Here is a 22,912-nt window from a genome sequence, read left to right as displayed (position 1 = left end):
ATTTTGTCCTCCTAAAGATCTTTTCTCATTATTGGACATAAAAAGCTTCACACCTTTACTTTGCAAGTGATTTTCTCAGGGAGTAATCATCCAGAGGATCCTGCAGTTAGGTACATTTGTAGAAACAGGAACTGTGGGGATTTTGAAAAGCCCACAGAATTTAAGTGTGGACTCTGTTTTGACAGTTACTATTACTGTTGCTTCACACCAGATTTTCTCATGCTCTTTTCTCCTTTGTCATCCCTTTTTTTCAGTGTTTCTGTTTCCTGCTTTTTTTTTTCCCCCATGGCCTGTCTCCAGACAGTAATGAAATTAGATATTAATATCTAATTTGCTGCTCTCACATTAACTGTTTGGGAACTCCTCATGGCAGAATCTTGAATTACATATAACAAGTCCACTGGAATCCACTGATCTTTCGATCTGGGGCATTACCATAGTAAACATGGCTAACAAAAATAATACTTTTTTCAAACTCCTGTGTTTTGGAAAAAGTCTGGAAAATCTCATTCAACCTCTGACTGATGTTTAAGATGAATCACTTATTAAATAGGTGTACCAGTGCTTACTGTCTCTGAAAAATACAGTTTTCATAATTTATGTCTTTTGAAATTGATTTTTAAATGTCAATTTGCTGGAATTCCAAGCCCTAACATGTAGGGGCAACTCCTACAGCTCATAGCAACTCCTGTTGCTATGTTGTGCCGTGTCATGTCACATCACAAGTGGAATCAGTTAATAAGCTCTTCTTGAGAAAAAAACTGAGTGTTGCTAACTTATGTCAGTAAATAGTGTTTCATAAGTGGATCTAGAGGTAAATTTTAGAAGGTATTTAAAGATAGAATGCAGCTGATTATGAGCCTTTCATGTCACACTAATTTCTATGCCCACAAAAATCAGGAGTACCAGAGAAGCCTGCATGGTTCAAAATTAATGTTAGACCAATCCAAAAAAGCATTTTCATTGCAATATTTCCAGGAAAAAAAGACAAAACAAAACCAAAACACTTCATTCCTATCTTCACAGATGAAAATAAAAGTTGCACTTGTGCTACTCTGTAAAAGGATGGTCAAGAGGAGTGCCTTTGTGTCCCCATTAGGCCCACTGCTTTGACACCTGTTTCAATAGCATATTTCAGTATTTCTCTTTTCTAGGGTTCTCATGAAATACAGGTAAGCTAAGAATCTAGTGATGAGTTTTAAGTGCTTCTTTCCTGATCATTTTCCTACTGTTCAAATCCTGTTTGATTAAGAAATGCCACATGGCTGCAATTTTTGTGATAGACACTTCGTTCTGTTTAGCTTGGTTTTATTATTCTCAGAAAATTACTTTTGATTCTCACTGAATCTTATAAAGCCAGACTATGTTGACAATATCATATATATAATGTTCCTATATCTTACATGAAAAAATGAGAAAATGAAATTATGCGTTAGAAAGGCTTCAGCATGAGTTCTTAGAATTCCACATTTACTGGGATTTTGCTTCTGGTTTCTTGCCTCTCTTTTTGTAAGTTTTGGAATGAAGACTGCCAGTTAACGGAAATGTTTTTACTAAGGTTTGGTATTTCTCAACTTTCTGGAACACTGCTCTCTAATTAGAAAGGAACCATTTTGATTCTCACTGAAATCAGCCAATGGCGTTGCCAAGTTAATTGTGCAGGGCCATGCAATTAAAAGCACGTCCTTCTCATGACCTGTGTTTGATCATGCTCTTTCAAGTGCTGCACTTCCTGCATAGTCAACTAAGAAAAGACTTCACACTGTGAGCTGCTTGGTACATGGAGGTTTGCTCTAGTAAGAGGTCAAACAGTTACTACTCTTAGCAGTATCATCAGTACCTTGCAAGATCAGTCTCCAGCCACAGGAGATTCCAGTTCTGTCAGGCTTCCACTGGAAAAATTCTAGCCAATTTCAACAAGATGTGCAAAATCCGTTGTAATTTTTCTAGTTGTTTATCATTTTGTTTCTGAACAACTAGTTAAATATTTGAAGGCATTATCTGGGCATTTAGATCTCATCTTGACGCACCATTAAATGAAGCATTCCTTAATCCAGAATCCTTCCATTGTTACTGTTAAATGTTGTTTAAATTAATGTTTTCAAATTTAACATACACTGAAGTATTGGCTGTTACTGAATAGAATTTTCTCCTTGATGGGAATATTTATAGATCTACATTTATATTTTCCACGTGTTTTTTAGCTATCAGAGAAATGCTATACTGAATTATTTGTATATTAACATAAAAGGTCTTATTTTCTCTTATATTCCATTTTTCATCTTGCTATTCTTAGTTTTCATAAGAATACTTTCGTCAAGAACATTTCCTGGCAGCAGATCTGGTGTAAGAATTCAAATACTGGTATATTAAATTCTGTGCTTGAAGTTGTTAAGAAACTGCTTTCCCATTTCAGAAGAAAACAAGTTTGCATTTATTGTATGAGCAAAGAGAAGCTGACACTTCATATCTCTGTCTATCACAGCAAGACAGATCATTGGAAATGTACTGTTGGTAACCTTGGCAGCACGGCAAATGGTTGAGTGGCAAAATATTTAAAAGTGCCACATTTATACAGCAACTTCCAATTATTTCCAACAGTTCTGGAGTTGGTGAAACAGCACTATTCACCCATATGCATTTGCAAGCCCACCCAAAAAAAAAAAAATCCAACCCCCAACAAAACAGTGTTTGGTACTTGGGAATAGTATGACAGCTGCAATCACAGTACATAGGGTGTGCTGAGGAAGCAGTCCCTTCATTCAGGGTGAGGAGCCCTAGTGCACCAAAATTGTCAACATTCCAAAGTCTGGGCATATAATTTACCTGAAGACCTACCCAAAGTTGTGTGTATACAGCCTTTTGCCATTCATTTTGCATCATTCAAGACTCAGAAATGAGTTGTACGCCTGTGCAGCTGCTAATGCACAATACTGATTGCCTAAGGAAGACTTCATGGAGAAATCCTTGTTTTCCAAGCAGAAAAAAGGGCTTTTGAAAGAGAGGAAAAAACAAAAGCAACACCAGTTCACAAAGCCAACTGTAGACCAAAACAGGATTAAAAAATCCGAACTGAAAAATTGCAAAGTTCTTTTTGCTAGAATACTGCTTCCTGAACACATTTTATCAACAGATGGTTTTAAAAATTTCTATCTTCATATATGAATTTAAATTCAGGAAGCTAATCTATTTCCTTTTTCCTTTTATTTCCTTCTATTCTTTCCCCCCCCCCCCTTTTTTTTTTTTTTTGGCACATTCATGTTTTCTCAGTCTCTCAGCTGTGATTTTTAACTACTCTTACAGATTTGATCTGTGAAGTATCTGGTGGAGCTGTGTGAGAATCTTCTGATTCTATAACACAATTTCATTTTCACTTGGAATACTTTTATATAGAGGCATTTGAACATTTGTATTTTTTTAAAAAAGATAAAAAATGCTGTGAGGTATAAGCATATTCAAGGCACTCCTAGAAACATTTGATACATAAAAAAATCCTAAATACTACCTTATTCTGAGCAGCCTTGTAATGTCTACTGGATGTGCTGTTTTCCTACCAGTTTAGAATTGTAGCAGTCACCATATTGGTCTATTTGACCAAGAGACAGAAAAATAAAAAAAGGATTATGAAAATGGATAGATTTTTCCAGTAATTGTTAATGTACTATAGCTCTTACCCAAATCACAGTGAAACTTAAAGAATATCTTCCCTTCAGCTAAATAGTTAAATAGGTGGTTAGTAATACTTTGAGGGAAAGCAAATACATTGCTCCTTGCCTCTTCTTATCCTATCTTCACAACCACTCTGGTTGTCTCATTTTGAAATACGGAAAACCAAAAATCTAAGTTAAAAGTAACAGGTATCCTGATCACTCTAATGCTTTATGGAAAGCCTTTGGGGAAAAAAAATATTGGAATTTATATTCAAAGAAGGTATTAATGATAAAAATAAAATAGAAAAAGGAGGAATCTGAGGAATCATCTGGTTTAGTATTCTGTGAATGGTCAACAGCAGATGGCATCACTTGCCTGCAGCAGATTTCCTTCTAAATCCAGTATGTTTCTAGTTCACTGTGACCTAGATCCTACGGCATCAAATACCTGGAGCATCTAACTCTCCTTCAGGCCCTCTGGAAAGTTTGACCCTATTTGTCCGCACAAATTCATAAATGGCTTCACATCAGGTTCTAGTTTTCATAAAATCTCTGTAGAACTGTTAATCAAAGGAACTGTATGGGAGTGTAGGTAGGATGAATCCATTTATGTTTTGCAGACTTTTGAAAGGCTGAGTTTATAAATCATTCATTAACTAATAGTGAGCGATTAAGGGACATTTTAAAGACCACAGAGGCTTAACTGAAATCAAAGGGCAAAGCCACAGGCAGCATGAATTTCAGCTGCCTGCAGGGAATTTTATAGAGTCTGAGCTTGAGAATGTTGGATGGCACAAACTTATCTATGCTTTCTCTACATTTTTATCAAATTCATTTGAGAACAACTTGATGCTGACAAGGCAGTGTTCTGAATAGAAATTTCTTTGATAAGCTTAAGAGTTATTGCATATACAGCTAATGTCACTGTTTCCTTCTTGGTTAGGACAGATCTTTTCTGGAAGGTCTGTGTCATGGTTTGGATTTTTCTGTTCTTTGGTGTCATATAATTTGAGGCTGTGAGATTTTTTGTTCAGCTGAAGCTAAAGCTAACAAGGCTACTCACCCAAAGATTTCTTTCATCTAACTGGACACCACCTTCTCAACAGGTCATCTGATAACCTGCAGAGAAAAAGGCCCTGTTCAGCTCATATTTGGTTAGTGCAGAAGTCTGAATTTCTCTCAAGTAGAACCTAGGGACATACAGCTGAAGGAAGGAACAGTGTTTTCAAGCCCTGCATTTTCTTTTTTTTTTTTTTCAGTCTTTGGGAACTCAAAAGCATAATTTACGATACACATGCAATTTCATTTGGAGATCTGAGTACTTAAAAATATCCTGCTGGATTTTAAGTTTAGCTTTAGTGGTATCTTATTTTGAGACAACGGCCAAATTCCCACCAAATTGCTTGCTCACTCCTCAGCAGAATATGGGGAGAAGACAGGAAGAGCAGGAATGAGAAAGATTGGGTGAAAATGAATACCGGGGCATCAACTGTCTGTAGAGCAGGGTTGACTTGGGAAAGATTGCCTTAACTTATTGCCAATTAATGGGAAGATAAAAGAAACCTCAAGCTAATACCTACCCCCACCCTCCTGAGCAGTGCAGGTGGGATGGGAATGGGGGGTTACAGTCCACAACCAGTCTGCTTTGTTTCTCCTTCCTCCTCACATTTCTCCTCAGCTGTAGTGTGGGCTTTTCCACCAACAGCAGTTCTGTCAGAAAAATCTGCTCTAGCACAGGTTCTCCACAGGTGGCAGTTCCTTCAGGAGCCTCCATCTGCTCTGGTATGCTCTGTGAGCAGCACGGAAGTTCTGCTCTGCCATTGAGAACCTCCTCCTTTCTCTTACCCTCATGTTCCCTGTCTTGGTTCTTAGTCCTTTTTTCCCCCCCTTTCTCCCTATAGCTATTTTTGCCCTTTTTTAAAATGAATTTTTTGCTCAGCAGATAGATACACCTACGTCCTGCAAGGATGCCTTGCAGAGCTGCAGAACTGGCTGTGTCCAGCACAGGGAAGACCCTCGCCTCACCCCACAAAGGGTACCCTGTTGATATCATCTCTTCCAAGACCTTGCAACTGCAGCCAACACATCTAGTATTACCTAGAGTGGAGTGAGTTTTAATGAAATCTCCTGTTTCAGTACTGTTTTACTCATGTTAAAGAAGATATAACGAGTGATTTATGACTAGTGGAATAGTTTGGATGGTGCTCTGATAATTTCCTATTGCCCATCCTTGAGTTAGTTCAACCATTAAAACTGACTTCTGAGGGAAGAAGTCTAGAAAATTCTGGTCTGTGATTCCGATAGTTTCAAAACTATGTTTTGTTTTGTTTTAAAATGTTACAGAAGTTACAGTTGTATCTAAATTGTTCTATTATGGAAATATCTAAAATATTATCAGACTAGGAGTTACCATTGTCTACAATATGAGTCACTGCCTTGTAATTTTGTTCTGCAGGTCGTATCATATACTCCATCAGCCTTATCCGAGGTACTGGAGATTTACAGTATTCTAACAGAACTAGACCTGATCACATGTGTTTTGTTATTGTGAGTGCTGTTGTAACTGCTTCAAAACAACAATCTGATTTAATAAGAACAGCATGGCAGTCATTTATGGGTCTGCTAGAAAGAGCAAGCCCTGGTTTTTTCCTGGACTAGGACTGGGGTGTTGAATAGCAATTGTATCACAGTATTGCATAAATGGATAACAAGTAACCAACACATGGCACTGAAGCTGACAGCAGTTTGTGTACATTAAAAAAAAAAAATAACCCCAGCAAAAGGGAGGAACACAAATAAGAACATTTTCCCAGGAGCTATTTAGAAGTAAACATCATTGTTGGACGACTTTTCTACCTATATTCAAAATTAATTCACCAGTCTTGTGTTGCTTTTGAAGATGTATGGTTGCATGATAAAGAAATAAACAATTGGTTTAAGATACAAAAGCAGAGGCAGATTTAGTAGGCTGCTGAACCTGAGCCGTAAATTACAGGGGCTTTTGGTACTTGGTATATAAGGGGATTAAGTGTATCTCTTCTTCAGGATTCATGACACTTTTTATGCACCTATGTCTGAGGTAAGTTTTGTTTTTCATCTTTTTCATCTTTCTACTGCTTTATATTTTTAAACCACGGTGTTTCAGATATGGGCTTAGAATACAATCTACAGGGTGGACAGTGATTTTTCACAGCATTTTTCAAGTGAACTTACATTATTTTTCAAGGGAGATACATATATGGAGCATAAGACAGAATTTGATGATTTAATTTTCACTTCTGGCTTGATAAATGTTATTTTGCTTTGGCTTTTGAAGACAAAGCACATTCATTATATGTCTAGATAGTTCTTTCAGATTATAATATTTTGGAAATGTTCAGACTTTTCTTTGGAGTTAAGCATAAAATTTGTCAAAACAATGCTTTTACAAAAAGGTCTATCAAACACTTCAGCTTAGCTTCTCTTTTAACCACAGATAGTAATCTGTCTGTAGTTTTTAATGTTGCTGATAGTAAAAGTAAAATGCTGTTCTGTTGTAAATGACCAAAGTTTTTAAGTTAAATTGAGAGACCATAATAATTTTTCAGTTTTAGTAGTCTTACGTTTCACTTAGCTTCACTTAAATTTCACTAACTTCAGTGCAACTGTGAATGCTGGGAAACTGTGGGAATTCAGGAAAATCTCAAGGTGTTTTTCAATTGTAAGCAACATCTTGGCAGTACAGTAACATCATCTGTCAACTATTTTGGAGGGAAATTTTTTAAATTAATTTTTACACTTTTGCATTTAAGGAGAAGCATTTTAATATTTTTTAAAATTATTTGGTTGGTTGGTTGGTTTTTTTGTATTTTGAAATAGTTACCGAAATAGCTGCATTTGCCTTTCTTAATGATGCTGGGTACTATATAGTTGGTGTAAGAGCTCCCTCTATAGGTTTTATTTTAAATCTCAGCTTAAGAAAATAAAAAGGAAATTCCACTTCTTGTCAGTGCTTTAAAAAAATATTCAGTTGAACAACACTACATGATTTTTAAACAGTAGGATTTTATGGAAAGAAAGAAGAAAGCCATTGATTTTACCTCTGGTTAAGGCTTATAATAGATGAGAGAATATAATAGATGGATTATAGATTTTATAGACTTACTTAAGTTTGTTTTTACAAAAAAATTACACTTTTTATTTGCTCCCTGATAAACTGCATAACTTAAGCTATAAGAATAACTTAACTATAAGAATAACACAGCATTTTCTCTTCTGTATTTACATTTTATACAGCCAACAATGAGGTGCTGGTCTGTGTCTCACAGGCAGGTGCTCAGTATTGTGGTAGCTCTCTTATATCCATAAGTTATTAAATAGCTCTGTTGTAAATACAGTTTAGCAGAGCATTGTATAAGATCATATTATATGAGATTTCTTTTGAATAACTTAAGTGGTCTTCATAAAAAAAGCAGCTGGACTAACTGAGCAGCTGACTTGGGGGATAATATTAGAAATCTTCATGGACTTTGTGTATAATTACTAATTTGGTATATAACTATTAAATAATATTGATTATTAGTTAAGAATAAACATATCGTAATCAGCATTCTGAAATTTATGTCTGTACTAGTTCCCCATTCAGCATTTCTCATGGCATGGCAATGTACACACAGAAATAGAAAAATTGATAATACTTTAAAAGGAAATGTTAAGACCTGTACACAGAATTCAGGGATTATAAAATAAATTTTTGTCAGCATTCATATCAGAGCATTTGGCTTTCAGAGATGAAAATGCCTGTATACATGCGTAGAAGCAAATTGCTTGGTTGCAAACTGATGGAATTGTTGTGGTCATTATTACAATTAAGCACTAATTAAATCGTTTGAGACAATCAGTGAGAGTACTGAGATGGAAATAATTCTCATTGTATAAACTCTCTGTAATATTTTTCTTGGATACCGCTGCTGATACTGTGGATTTGCAAATGAGAAGAATTTTGCCCATAGTCCAGTTAAAATGTTCTGTATTCTTAAGAAAGCAAGAATGGGTCAGAACATGCATACATTATTGATGTTTCTAGTTCTCACAGTCATGCTGTTCATAAATATAGTTAGCAAAAAAAACCACATTAGATTTAGATGGCAAAAAAAGTCAATTAGAATGCCATTACTATGCTTTTGAATACTCTTCCAACTTTAAGTAGGAAGCCACTAATAAATCTGATATGGCTCATGAGTCAAGCATCTTATTTATAATTGCCACCTTCCTAGTCTGCACAATTAAAAATTCTGTCACTAAAAGCAAAAATGTTTTAAAGAAAAGTTTTTACCATTTTTGCTTTGTAGGAGTTTAATTGCTGTGTAAGGAAAACACTGTTTCTGTACACATGTGTGCAGACCCTGAAATCTTCATGTCAGTGAAAGCTAGAAAGAAACACTGTAAATTATAAATAAACATTACACCTGTAGTAGGCCATGACTTCTGGGGATTTCTGATATCTGAAACAGTGCAGAGAAAAATAGAACAGCCATATTTAAGTTTTTATCTAAATATATTACAAGGAAATTACCTTGTCACGATGTAGTGTCTATTCCTCTTAGGAATAGACTAGTGGTTAAACAATTGTAGTTTTCAGAAGAGCTAGACAGATTCAGCTTGACTTGCATGAGAAAGAGGAGAGTAGAACTGTATCTCTTCATCAAAAGAGTTCTCATCGTTGAGCACAAAAAGGTCATCATTACCATCTCTGGTGGTTTAAATTTTTTTCCAGTTCTACTTTGCACAAGAACATGTATGGGCAAGTACCCTTCAGGTGCAGTAGACAAGTCAATGGCTTCAGGACAGAAGAAATCTTGGTCACAGAGAAGTGTTCAGACATCTAGGAAAATGAAACAGAAACTAAATAGCCCTGTGTCTTTATTAATGGGGCTCCAGGACTTAGGTATTGCATGAAATAAGCAGTTTGAAGACCTAAATTTTTTACTTGCATCCTAAATATGGAAAGACTCTACACTTCTAAAGTTTTATCCTTTAAAGGAAGTAACTGTGTGCTCATTGAGAAAAGGGCTGCAACAGTAAGTGATGCCCACAATGTGGGGTGGGGAAGCAGAACTGTGGTTGAGCCCTTTCTCTTCAGCACTGTGGTCTCATTCTGTTTTTATGAGAAGATGCAGAAAGTATCATGCATGATAATTTTTCAACAAATCAAGACTTCAGAAGTAGAAAAGTAGATATGGCTTAAGAGAAATAAACATAGTCTAGCCAAAAGAAATAAAGCTCCTAGAATGGGCAGATTTATTACCATATGTTTGGTGTAGCTCCTGTAGTAGCATACCACAGCAATTGTAATTTATACTCCAGTAATTTCCTGCCTCTTTGATGACGTCTACTTTGTAATGGATTGGCAGGTGGAACCAATCGTCCTTTGTCTCTTCCAATTCCGGCATTTTTTTTTTTTCAATCTTTAGTGGCTTGTGGGTTTTGGGTTTTGTTTTCTTCTTATTTTTTAGCCTAATTTTTTTCTTGTTTAAGCATTTGTGATTGTACTGCTCTCCACTTCTGTGATTCCACCCTACAGAAGAGGTCTGATTTTACAACTAGGCACGAGAATTGGTTCCTAAGTCTGGGTAAATTATTTTCTTGATATTCTAAGCAATTAAACGGAGGTGTAGGATTTCAGTTTTTGTTTTCAAGATTGTTACTACTTTCCTGGAAGAAGTCTTTTGCATCCTGTTTTGCTCACAGTGCAGTATCACATCACTACTAATTTAAATATGGGAGAAAACAAATTCAGGCAGAATTCATAGAACAAGTAGGCTGAAACTGACTGAATGCACTTGTTTGAATGTGCATTCAGAGGAGGGTTGATTATGCTTGATACAGGATTTGTAATCTAAACAGAGACTGTTAAAGTGACCCAGCAATCTGCATCTGTGAAGACCAAGGGTAACTGAAACTGGATGGTGGAAGAAGGTTTCAGTCTCACAGAAAATACTTATCCAAAGCTTTTAAAAAGAAGGTATCTCAGTCACTTATTTACCTGTTTTCCAAAAATACGCAGAGGAGATAATAAGGATATGCAGTCTTACCAAAGACAGCCCAAGCTCAACTGTGTTTAGCCTAGAGTTTTATAGACCTTAAGAATTGTTTGTAAATAAAGTTTGGTAGAAAAAGCTTTATAGTTTGTGAAGCAGATTCTGATGTGGTTGCTTGCAACAATAAGGAAATGGATTTTATGATCCTCACATTCTTCTAGTCTCATTCCTAACTATATTTTTCTTTTTTATTGCAGCCCAGAAGATGGTGAAATCCATCCTGAAATCTGTAGACTGTATATCCAGCTGCAGTGTTGCTTAGAAATGTACACAACAGAAATGTTGAAGTCCATGTGTCTGCTGGGATCACTGCAGTTTCATCGGAAAGGTACTGAATTGCACAAATCCACATGCTTGTTTTTAGAAAAAGAGCAATCTCTTGGGGCATGCCTGGGTATTCATGAAAAACAAAGCCCTGATTTTGGCTGGGGTGGAGTAAATTTACTTCAGAGTAGCAATCATGGAGCTGTGTTTTGGATTTGCACTGGAAACAGCATAGAAAATACAAGGATTTAGTCATTGCTAAACTCACACGAGGTCAAGGCCTTTTCTTCTCCCCACCCCAACTGTGAGGAGTCTGAGGGGGCACAAGGAGTTGTGAGAGGACAGCTGACTCCAGCTGACCCAGGGAATATCCCAGACCACATGATATCATACTCAGCATATAAAGAGGGGAGAAGATGGAGGAAGGTGTGAGGACATTTAGACTGATGCCATTTGTCTTCCCAAGTCATTACACATGAGGTAGCCTTGTTTTCCTGGGGATGGCTGAGCACCTGCCTACCCATTGGGAATGGTGCATAAATTATTTGTGTTGCTTTGTTTGCATGCATGGCTTTTGCTTTACTTATTAAATTGTCTGTACTTCAACTCAGGAGTTTTCTCACTTTCACCCTTTCAGTAGTCTCCCTCATTCCACTGGGGGTAAGCAGGTCTGCAGCTCTGTGGAGCTTCATTGATGTCCACAACAAGCACCAAACTGTAAAATGAATCATATATATCTATAGATAGGTTTTCAGTTACTGAAAAGGAGCTCTATTTCTGTTTATCATTATTACAGAAATGTGCCTCAGGTATGTATCACTAATGTCCTCACCATTTAAAAGTCTGATTCTTTTTAAAAAGAGTAGTTCCTCAAGTTTTAGCTGTCATTAGTCATTTGAGTGGGCAAACTTAGTAATGTTGTTAGACATATTTGTTGGGCAAGATATGTTATTAATAGTGTTGCTGTTGCTATTAGTTTTCTTATCTCATTGCTGCTTCCAGTAAATTGTTCTTATCTTAACCCATGATCTTCACCCTTTGTGCCTCCAGTTGTCAACTCCAGCCTGCCCCAACAGAAAGAGGAGAGGGAGAGAGTGAGTGGCCACTCAGTCCCTGTGGTTTGAAAAATGTCAGTGGTAGCACTAAACTGAGGGGTATCATTCCTAAAACACTACCATAGCAACAGGTAGATAAATACGGTTCAAAAGATGCCTGCCTTTATAAAAGCAAATACTGGACTTGGAACTGAAAGGATATGTCCTCACTTCAATGAAAATGCATCTCCCTAACCTTTTCATTCTTGATTAGCTGCCTACTGAAAGAAGATGCAGAAATGCTGATAATTTGCTGAGTAGTTTACTTAGTAACCTCATTGCTCAGTGATGGCACAGGCTGATTAGGGCTCTCTCTATGCTGATTGTAACTACTTTTTCCCCAGATAGTATCTCATCAATAAAAAATCAGGTAAAGCAAGTAATAAAGGTCTTGTAATGAACCTATTGCATTTCCTGTCATGTGAAAAGGTCCTGTAGTTACTTTTCATATCTAACTGTTGAATTCTGCTAAAGTCAAGGATATTTTTATTGTGATAGTAAGAGTGGGAGAGCTGTAATGCTTAACTGAGCTTCTCAATTATCTTCTCAAGTCAAAAATAAGTCTATAAAATAGGAAGAGAGAGAATTAGCAGAGTCTTTATAGAAAAAGATACTTGTAGCTGACAAAATGAGTAGTCATTTTTCAGACAGATTGTACTGCATTTCCTAACACTGGCAACAGTTGTCAAACCATCTTCTGAACTGCTGAAAGTAAATAGCTTAAAGTGACCTGAGTAACTCTGTCTTGTCTCTCCCTGCACCTCTGGATGGAATCTACATTAATAACTTAAAATAAACATCAGACTATTAGATGTCTAAAGCTGGGTTAAGGGAGTTACAGCTTAGTTCTTATCTGGCAGCACTTTGCTAGACATTAGTTTCTCAACTCACTGCAAAGAGTGTCATGGTAGCTATTCTGTACTTCCAAATAGAGTGAGTTATGTCCTTGCCAAATAGAGGGTTTTGTAGATAAATGAAGTAACTTGGCTCCAAGTTTCTGTGACATTGTTTGAAAAAAATGCATAGTAGGCAAAAACTGTATGAGCACAGGAATTCAGATAATCTGAATATCCAAGAGACAATTGCCCTCTTGTATTAAATATTCAGTATTGGCAACACCTAGAAGTATTGCAAGGGCATCATGCAGTGGTGGAAATTCCAGTCCTGTGTTAATTGCTGTTTCACCATGAAGGTAGCAGCACACTAGGCAGGCACCCAAAGGAGCTGTGAGACATCCATTCTTGGAGATACTGATAATTCAAGCAGTCCTGAGCAGTCTGATGCAAGTTGACCCTGCTTTCAGTGGGATGTTACACTAGGTGACTTTGCAACCTATTTATTCTATGTTCTGACAGAACATACCATTTTCGAAGGAGCATTATGAACCCATACTTTCTATTGATTTCTTTACCTACAGAAAGAAGGCAAAGTGCGTAAATTTATCTCTAGGAAGGAAAGAGACAATAACTTCACCGTTATAGAACATTGTGATGCTGCTGTATATAGATTTTTATATCTCCAACTTTACTTTTACACAGGTTTTTTCACAGGTCTTTCATCATCTGAGTGACCACATAAAAAAAATTTGTTGTGTACATAGAGTACTGCCCTTATAATCTTTGCTTAACCCATAAGTGTTCATGTCTGGTGGTGTTGTTGTCTCTTGAAGCTAATTTCTGAGGGTAATATTTTTCATTTGAATGTAATATTTCCCTTCTCTAGCCCTCTTACCTGCCAGACAGTTTATTTGTTAGGTTTTTAAACCTTCCCATTAGATTTCACCAGTTCATATTCTTACTCAGGAGGCAGCAGAGATTTGAGTAGAATGACATGCAGACTGTTATCAGCAACCTGTGGCTTATAAATAATAAAGTATTGGTACCTTGATCAGAATTTATCAAACAAGCTATAGAACTGATAAAACTAAGGCAGTGTGCTGATGTTGATGTTCTTTTCCAAAGCTGGTAGGAAGGAGATTCTCTTAAGGAAACATCACACAAAAATGTGAAGGTCTGAGCTCTGGGTCTTTTGACTGCCTTTCAATGCACTGCACTTATCTTCTTACACCTCCTTATCTTTCTTTTCAGCTATTGCAGAACAAATATTCCTTTATTTGCTGTGTATATATATCAATATTCCTGTGCAGAAATTTCATGTATATTTACAGTGCTTTAGAATAACTTGCTGTCATAGAACCTCTACTAGGAAAGTCAATCAGGTGGTCTATTATTTCTTTGAGATGTAATGGCCACAGTGGGGCCAAAAGCCTTAAGTATTTGCAGCTATGTTATGCAGTAAGTAAACTGAGGTAAGTGCTCTTCAATTTTTTTTTTTTTGTAAGATAGATACACTACAAATGCCCAGTGTTGAGAATATATAATGTTTCAACAGTTCAGCATTCAGAAAGTTTGCAAAGGCCACAAGGAATCATGCCTAAGTATCTTTGAGTGTTTGTATTTACTAAGTCTTTGGCTACCTGGGCATTTATCCTATTGCTCCTCCCTTCCATAATCCCAGGATTTCTGGCTAACTAATTCACATATAAATGTGTTCTTTGGACATATACATCTTTCTTTTATCCTAATTGTTTAGTGTCACATATTTTATTTATTGCACACCATGAAGAAAAAGTTACAGTTAGGTCATTGTAATTGAGATGTGTGAGTCCCACCTGACATGTATAAACACAGGTGAGGGTAGAATGATACCATCACTAACCAAAGTGATAGGTTCCATGTATAGTCATGCAAAAAAGGCAAGAATTGAGTCTTACAGGAAAATCAAGCTTGCATACCACTTGTGTTTCATATAAGAAATTAATACAATTAATTACTGTATTTCCAGTAAGTGTTTTGTGATAACAATGTGTTTCCTTGAAATTGTACCTAAAAGTGATAGCTTATGTTGCATACTACAAAAATAAACCCTCCGTTCAGTGGAGAGATTGTTTTTGGTTTTGGCTTTGTTTAAACAACCTGATTTTTAGAGTTTTGAAGGGGAGAGGAAGTATTGTTTAATGATTGTGCTACAGTCTTGGTGTTCTAATTTAAAGACTGGGAGATATGTGTTATTAGTTATGCAAGAGTGTAGAAGAGCACACAGGTATGGATAAACAAAATCAAGGGACTCATCCCTTCTTACATGGATACTATGAAGAAGCCAAGGAATGGAACAAAAACAGGCATGGAAAGAGGGTAATGCAACTTCTACCACAAGATTGTTCTTCCTTGTGAGGATCGATAGACATGGACTCCATTTAAATTTTTCACTCATACTCCTTTGTCCCAGTCCCCTTTAGAAACCCAGTCTCCTGATTGTTCCTCTTACACTAGTAATGTCCTTGTTACCTCTTCCTTGGTCAGAGTGGTCAGCACCAGAGGGTCAGAGTGCCCAGACGTGATGTCTTCACATCTTTAAGTTTTGTGGGTCCTAAGTATAAATGAAGAATTAAATTCATCAGGTTGTTAGCCATATTTGTTAAATACCTTTTTTACTTCTTACACAATTCTTTCCTATTCCCCTTTCTAGGTCATGTACTTTAGCTGTGATACATAGCTTGGTCGTTTATCCTTAATTGCCAGGTTAGAAATCTGTTGTAAAGTCTGAAACATTGCCCTCTTTTGGAGAGAGGGGTTCTCTCAGCTCTGTTAGTCTGGTGTTCTCCTCAATGATCTTTAGTCCCTCTGCAGTGAAATCTTAACTAGCACTGAGGAACATATATTTTTTGGTCTGTTCATTTTTTCATTCATTCATCACAGTTTCTGTGCAGATTAGGTGATGACTAAGAGTAGGTGCCTAGGGTTGCATGATGGAAGCAAACACAGAGATCACCACAGAGGCAATAAGGGGCACAACAGGTGAGACACATAAAAGCAGATGATATATGTAACCCTACTGAACTGACAATTTTCTGCCCTCTTTTTATCCTCACTCAAGTTTGATCCTCAGCATTATTTAACTAAATTGATTTAATCTCTTATCAAAAACATTTTCTGCTTCTTAAAGTTAAAAAAACAAGCTGAATTACTGGTGAGAAAAGGAAGAATACATCATCGCAACTAAAATTGTTAAAAGCCTTTCCACTAACTAAATTGAAAATAAAATTTAGGATTCATACCAATTTTTGAAGTATCTATTACAGAAGGTATTCTTACCACCCACTGTAAGAATGAAAAGATTTAAAAAGTTTTGTTTCCCTATAGTCTGTGACCATGGTAGAAATGTTAAGCCTGAGTCATACATTATTCAAGCAAAGCCTTTATTATTAGCTGACTCTTCAACTGCTTTCAAGAGACTGAGCAAATGATCTGAAATTCAAGAAAGGCTTCATGAATTGCTCACAATACAACAGAATTACTGGTAAAGAGCTTTGAAAAGAGATCTGTGTCGTTCATTCTGCCAAATCTGCAAGAGCTTGTCTTTATGCTGACAAAAAGAACATTATGGTCTCTGCTTCTGTTCTCAAGCTGAGAAAAAGAATCTTCACTATTATTTCATCTAGTGCTGTTACTGTTTCCATTGAAACACCTTTCACATCCCTGAAGGATGCATCTCTACAGTGTGTCACTAAAGGTCAGGTCAGGGTTCCACCATAACACTTAAAAATAATGGAACAATCCACTAATACCTTGTTTCATGAGTAACACCTTGTGATATCAGTGGCAAATTAGATGGTTACCTGGAACCTTTTTAGTGAAAAGTAGTATGTGAGATATTGGTAACATTATGTTATGTTATGTTATGGACTTATTCTGATAGGAAAAAAAAAGAAAATTATTTGACTGAACAATGAACACTTCCATATGAATCACCTTAAAATAACAGCATAAGCTGCAGTAAGGACGAGAAAAAATTGAAAGTTAAACCTACAGGGTGATACAGAGTAAAACATGCAGTCTGCAAAGCAGACTTTGTCTGCTATTCCACAAGTAATTTAGTCATCTTTCAGCATAACAGCTTGTAACCAAGGTTTTGGTTTTATTCTGTCTCACCTCCCTTATAATGTCTTCACTTCTTCCTCCTTTCCACTACTTTTGCAAAAGGAGTGATATGATCCTCCTTCTCTGGAACTTCTGGATGTGTAGGGTTTTTGACTGACCTTACTTCAACTGCTTCATGACATTTAATTTTCCTTTTGTTGGGGTAATCTATCATTTCAATAGCTAAAGTGGATCACAGAAGGATTTGGCAAAGCATAAGTTTGCAGTGAATGCCAGTAAACAGCAAAGGAAGAATGCAAGACATTCTTTTTTTATAGAGGCTAAAATTTGTTATGGTCAGGTTATGCACTCTCTAGGATTCGTTTAGGTAACTGTGGGCCTCCTCCTGGCTTTAAAGAGCATTAAAACATAAACAAGTATCTTCTGTGGCATAAGCAACATCTAGTTCATGACAGGTAGCTAAGAATAACTTTCTTCTTCCTTTTTCAATTAGTTTACCAGAATGCAACTGTTTAGATAACTTACCCAAAAATACTATCTTATCTGGATTTTAAAAGACAATGTTACCTGCCTGATAGCAGGGATATGTATTTGTAATGTGTTAGAGCAGTATACCCTGGTCTGTAGTCTTGGTCTCTAGCATCCCAGAAAAATGGGCTGAATGACCACTGCTCTATTAGCTGCTCTTGTTCTTCATGTACTTTGTCAAACTTTACAGGAACTACACAGATTTGTCGCAATGTCAAAATTTTTCCAATTTCAATAATTGTGAAATCAAAAAACATTTCCTACTCCACTTTTCATACTACTGGTTTAAATGTTGATACTTGTCTGGGATGCACTTCAGTGTGAATTTTCTTCTGTATTTGGTGCCAGAATTGTACTTGCCACTACAGAAAAGGAATGCTATCAGGTAGTCCAAAGGAGATTTTCAGGTTTACCAAAGTATCCTGCCAATGGTTAAGTCTCTTTCATGCTTCATTATCATGATCCAATCCTTTATCCCATTCTTTTCCTCACAAAAGCCCTGGAACATCTGTCATGAAGCTCTCCCCTTCAATTTCAGCACTGTATTTAATTTTCATACAAGGAGCATGAATTAAGTAGTTGTGAACACAAATGCAGGATGGAATGCATTTGGGCTGTAGGTGGTTGCAGCTTTATATTGCTAATAAATCATAAGATACAAAATTTCATATTTTGTCTTTTGTTTTCTCTCAGTATTGGTGTAGTACTCAGAAACAGGGATGGCAGTGTTCATTAGTGTTAGAGTTTTGAAGTTGTTTCTAGAATGTGTGTTGTAGTTTCCTCACTTGTTTTTGTTCTGACTTCTGGGTTTTATTTTTGTTCCTTGAGAGCCACTGGAGTTTAATTAAACGCTTTCAAATTGGTAAGCGTAGCATATGGCAGCAGTCTGATTTGTAACTTGGTGTGGTCTACTCTGCTTCTGAACAGTTCTTACTCAGAGTTTGCCTTTAAGCAGTCTTTTTCTCCATTTGTATTGTGCAAGGTCAAGTTCAAAGCATCAATTAGATGATTTGAGTATTTGTTTTAATCAATAAATAATAGGGATATATGTTTTGTTTAAATATTTTAAAGGAAAAGAACCCTGTGGGCCACCCAAGATCTTAGATACCAAAGTGGAGGAGAGTTCTGAAGTACCTATTTTAGAAGACACATCATTATCACCAACAGATATTCAACAGCATCTATGGCAGGTTTCCACAGATATTGAAAACACTGAAAGGTATGTTTAGCGCTTCATACAAACAAATTTCTTTCTAGGATTTATTTAGTTTTTTTTTTTTTTTTTTCAATTTGACAGTCAGTGTTGCCACTATGAAAATTATAAGTAAATTAAATAACCTGTTAATGTCTCTGGTTAACAGAGATTTAACAAAGTTTCTGATTTTGTGAAATATGCTGTACTCTAATTCTGCATTTCAAAATCAAAAACACAATCTAATTCATTTCAGTTAGTTCTGCCCATATTTTTAAATTTGGAAGTTTTAAGAGGGAGGGGATTGTTGTAGTGGTATTATCTTACCTTCTTGACTATGCAGATGAAAGACAAAGAATGAGACCCTTTACTAGAGAGTAGTCCTGATGGCCAATGTTTTTGCAAAAAGTCCTATTTTGAGGCTTTGTATAATAAGTTGCTGCTGAGATTTGAATTGTTACCATGCTCATTTACATAAAGCCAAGTTCTGTTCTACTGGGCCATAATGTGGAGAATAAACAGAGCAATTTTTTACTAATTGTGATGCTACATTTCTGAGAACCATTTTATGTGTAGATGAATGAAGCAAGATCATATTGTTTTAAATCCTGGAAGTATTAAGACATTACAAGCCTGTAGGTCTGCCATTTATCTGTGGAACAGAAACCATTTGGAAATTTCTGGCCTCTTTCAGAACATATCAAAATGTAATTTGCTTTTGGAGATGATGTGTTATTATTTTATTTTCCATCATCTGCCTTTCAGAAAATCTAATGCCAGAGTTCTTCTAAGCCAATGAGAGTGATAGCCCTATTTCTAAAATTTTCATTTAATGTGCAAGTATAATGGATCACTTTGCCTGTGTTACAATTTTCTTAACAGTAAAATGCATTAATGGCACAAGCTACAAAATCCTGGTAAGGGGTATGAAGATGATATTAGTAATAGCTAGTATTAATTTTAAGACATATTGTGTATTTTGCCACTAGGATAATGTTGTGCCTCCAAAGGCTTATAGTATGAAATATTCAAATGCCAGAACAAGTCATAAATTTGAACCAGGAAAGTTAGTACCAGACTTCCATAAAAGTGCTCCTTTATTAATTTTGTGCTGTTTCTTTTGGTCTGCATCTTCTGATATGTATACATAAACCAAATGCTTACTCAACAGATTTTTGTATTTATTGCTCCCTTGTTTTAGCATATAAAGCTATACTGTGAGCCACTCCCCATGCAGCCTTCAACTGTTGTTCTTTTGTATCTTTTTTAACTATTGTATCCACAGAGATATGAGAGAAATGAAAAACCTTTTAAGTAAACTCAGGGAGACTATGCCTTTACCACTGAAAAATCAAGGTAGGTTTTGAATTTTGTTTATTTAGTAAAAATTAAGATAATTGAAGGGTTTTCCTTCCTTTATATACAAAAAATTTCTAGAGTTCTTTAAATGAAATTGTTAAAAGAAAAATCTAGGCAAAATCTCTTCCCTGCTGATTCAGTGGAGCCAGATTCTACTATGTGATCTTTGGCATCTTGAATTTCACATGAGGTATTCTGAATTTATAGAAAAGGTATCTGTAGATAAAATAATAGATTTTTTTCTAGTGATACAAATGCAGAAGCAGAACTAATTCCCAGTGTGTGTAGTCCTTTCTCAAAGGCAGTGCAGGTGCAAATTGCACAGACTATGACATGGATCCCTCTGAGTGGTGTGGTTTGCTTCACCCCTACAAGGCTTGTAGCTTCTGTGACTGACTCTCTGCAGAAAAGATACTTGCCTTGAGCCAGGCTGCTTTCCCCATAGACAGCTATGAGGCACCCCTTAGAATGCACAGGTAGGCAGGATCTCCATCCTATGCATGTATTTAGCAATGGGCCTTCGTTTTGTTGGCATGTTTAATACTCCACATCTACAGGCACTCTCTTTGTTCATAAGAAAAGCATTAAAAATATAGTAATTTTTCTTTTTGATTTCTTTGTGATAATGGGTGTTCCTCAGATGTGGTGCAGTCTTTGCACAGTGGTAGCTGATGAAATGTACTGAATGTGTCCTAGATCTCACCTAAGTAACTAAGCAGCCTAGCATTCATCATAATTTGCTATGAGATGAATATAGAATGATTGTATTCATTATGCAGGTAAGATTTCATGGCAAGATAGCTTGATTGAAAACTATGTTGAAAGGAAAAAGGGAATCACTTGTGATACAGACCACCATTGTAAAGTCGGGAAGAGTTAGAGAAAGTCTAGGCTTTGTCTACAAGAAGAGTGTGCTGGAAATAAGGAAGGGAAAGACAAATTGGAGGGATATAATGGATGAAGAAACTTGAATTCACAACGGAGATAAAGACATAAGAATTCGTCTTTGTTCCTATCACAGGATAGGAAGCATCCCAGAATTTTAAAACTCTGAGATAGGCCCTAGGATCAGGTAATCATAATTACTATGGAGATCCTGTTAATTAGCATTGTAAGACTCTCAAATGCAAAATTCAGGTTATTATTTGCTTTGTGCTCAATGGGATCTACCATATCACAGAAAGGGTTGCCAGGCATTGTAATGAATGCCCAGAGAGGTGGTGAAGATTTTCAGGAAAGGACTGGATCTGGCACTTAGTGCCATGGTCTGATGCATGTGGTGCTGATGTTAGACTCAGTCTGAGACATCTTTTGCAACATAAGTGATTCTGTGATCATGCAGGTGCTGTTAGGACATGTAAATTACATAATCTTTTCTCTGTGCATACATGTATGTGTGTGTGTTAAAATGTGGGGGTTTTTCATCACAGATGATAGCAGCCTTCTAAACTTGACTCCATATCCACTGGTAAGGAGACGGAAGAGAAGATTCTTTGGATTGTGTTGTCTTGTCTCAAGTTAGAAGATTAAGCACAGAAGCACCAAGGAGATCATTACTTTGATTAAACCACTATTATTTGACCACTGAAAAGATGAATGTGGCTAATCTTGATTATAAAGTATATTTTCTACACTAAGCTATTCATTTTGTCTTCTGCTCCATCCCTCTTTTCAAATAAGAGTTTTAATACTTTCGAATTATGGTGGTCAAAAAATGGCTGTGAAATAGATCTAGCGTATTTAAAACATTTTAAAGTATGTTTTGCATGCTTACTTTCAATCGCTCAAAGAAGACACATGAATTAAGGTTCATAGATCATTTTAGAGGGTTTTTTTAATTGTTTGAGCTGCAGCTAAAAGTTTGTGCATAGTACAGTACTCTTACTAGTATCATACTAAAATCATACTCTTAACAGTCTTTAAGCATAGGAAACTATCTAAGAGCAAAACTATTAAAGTTCTAAGACAGTCAAACAATATTGTAACAGAATTTGTACAAAATTTCCAGTTGCTTTTTGTGCTCTCATTCATATTTAGTCTTCCACTATATCTCAACTTCAAAGCTTTATAGAAAAATATCCTAATTTATGATACAGAAACCATATATGAAAATAGTTAGGACTTGTAAATACAGAGAAATCGTAATATCTACAAACTGTACGATGCTTAGAAGCAACAGATTCCCTTTTAAGCCAATAGTATATCTACAAGCTTTTGGAAAAAAAAAATTCAAAGAAGGTGTATTAAAATAAGCAATGTAAAACACAACACCAACCCATTTTGTTGCCAGTAGAATTCAAAGCATGGTGTCTGCATATCAAGAAATTGATCTTACAAGGCATGCCAGAATTATCTGAGACTGTAAGAGATGTTAAGCGTTTTACATTGTTAATAAAGTTTTTTATTTAAATTAAGTGTTGTCTTGTTTCTAGTTATATTACCAGACTCTGCATTTTTTCTAATTTTGTTGTCAGAGGCCTACACAAATTTGTGACAATATTTCCATTTCCAGTTTTCCATACAAGTACGTTTACAAAGACAGATTTAAAAAGTATGCATTACTAAATTATTTAAATAGCACAAAAAGAGGTAATTTCAATGTGTTTGAAGATTTCAGGTCATGAACTATTCTTAAGCGTAGGTTTTCCCATCTGAAATGGTGAGATCCTTACACACACAAAGCTGCTTGTGAGAGCAAACATTTTTAAGAAAGGAATCAAATCCACAGCACAGTGTTTTTTCAGAGTTAATTCTTTAAATTTTCTGCACATCTCTCATGAACCTTGTGCTCACTAATCAGAGCTGT

At 36.1% G+C, this 22,912-nt stretch overlaps 1 protein-coding gene across 1 annotated transcript in view; it reads left to right on the top strand.

Annotated features, from left to right (window-relative positions):
* Window positions 1-22,520, top strand: part of RGS7BP (regulator of G protein signaling 7 binding protein) — a 34,172-nt gene extending 11,652 nt beyond the window's left edge. Inside the window, exons 3-6 of the mRNA XM_079330413.1 lie at window positions 10,927-11,057; window positions 18,627-18,774; window positions 20,033-20,103; window positions 21,537-22,520. Coding sequence (XP_079186539.1) covers window positions 10,927-11,057; window positions 18,627-18,774; window positions 20,033-20,103; window positions 21,537-21,628 — 442 coding nt within the window. The 3' untranslated portion in view covers window positions 21,629-22,520. The remainder of the gene's footprint in view (window positions 1-10,926; window positions 11,058-18,626; window positions 18,775-20,032; window positions 20,104-21,536) is intronic.
* The last annotated feature ends 392 nt before the right edge of the window (window positions 22,521-22,912 follow it).

This window comes from Erithacus rubecula, assembly GCF_903797595.1.
Source record: "Erithacus rubecula genome assembly, chromosome: Z".
Classification (NCBI taxonomy): Eukaryota; Metazoa; Chordata; class Aves; order Passeriformes; family Muscicapidae; genus Erithacus; species Erithacus rubecula.
This window is presented reverse-complemented; position numbering and strand designations above follow the sequence as displayed.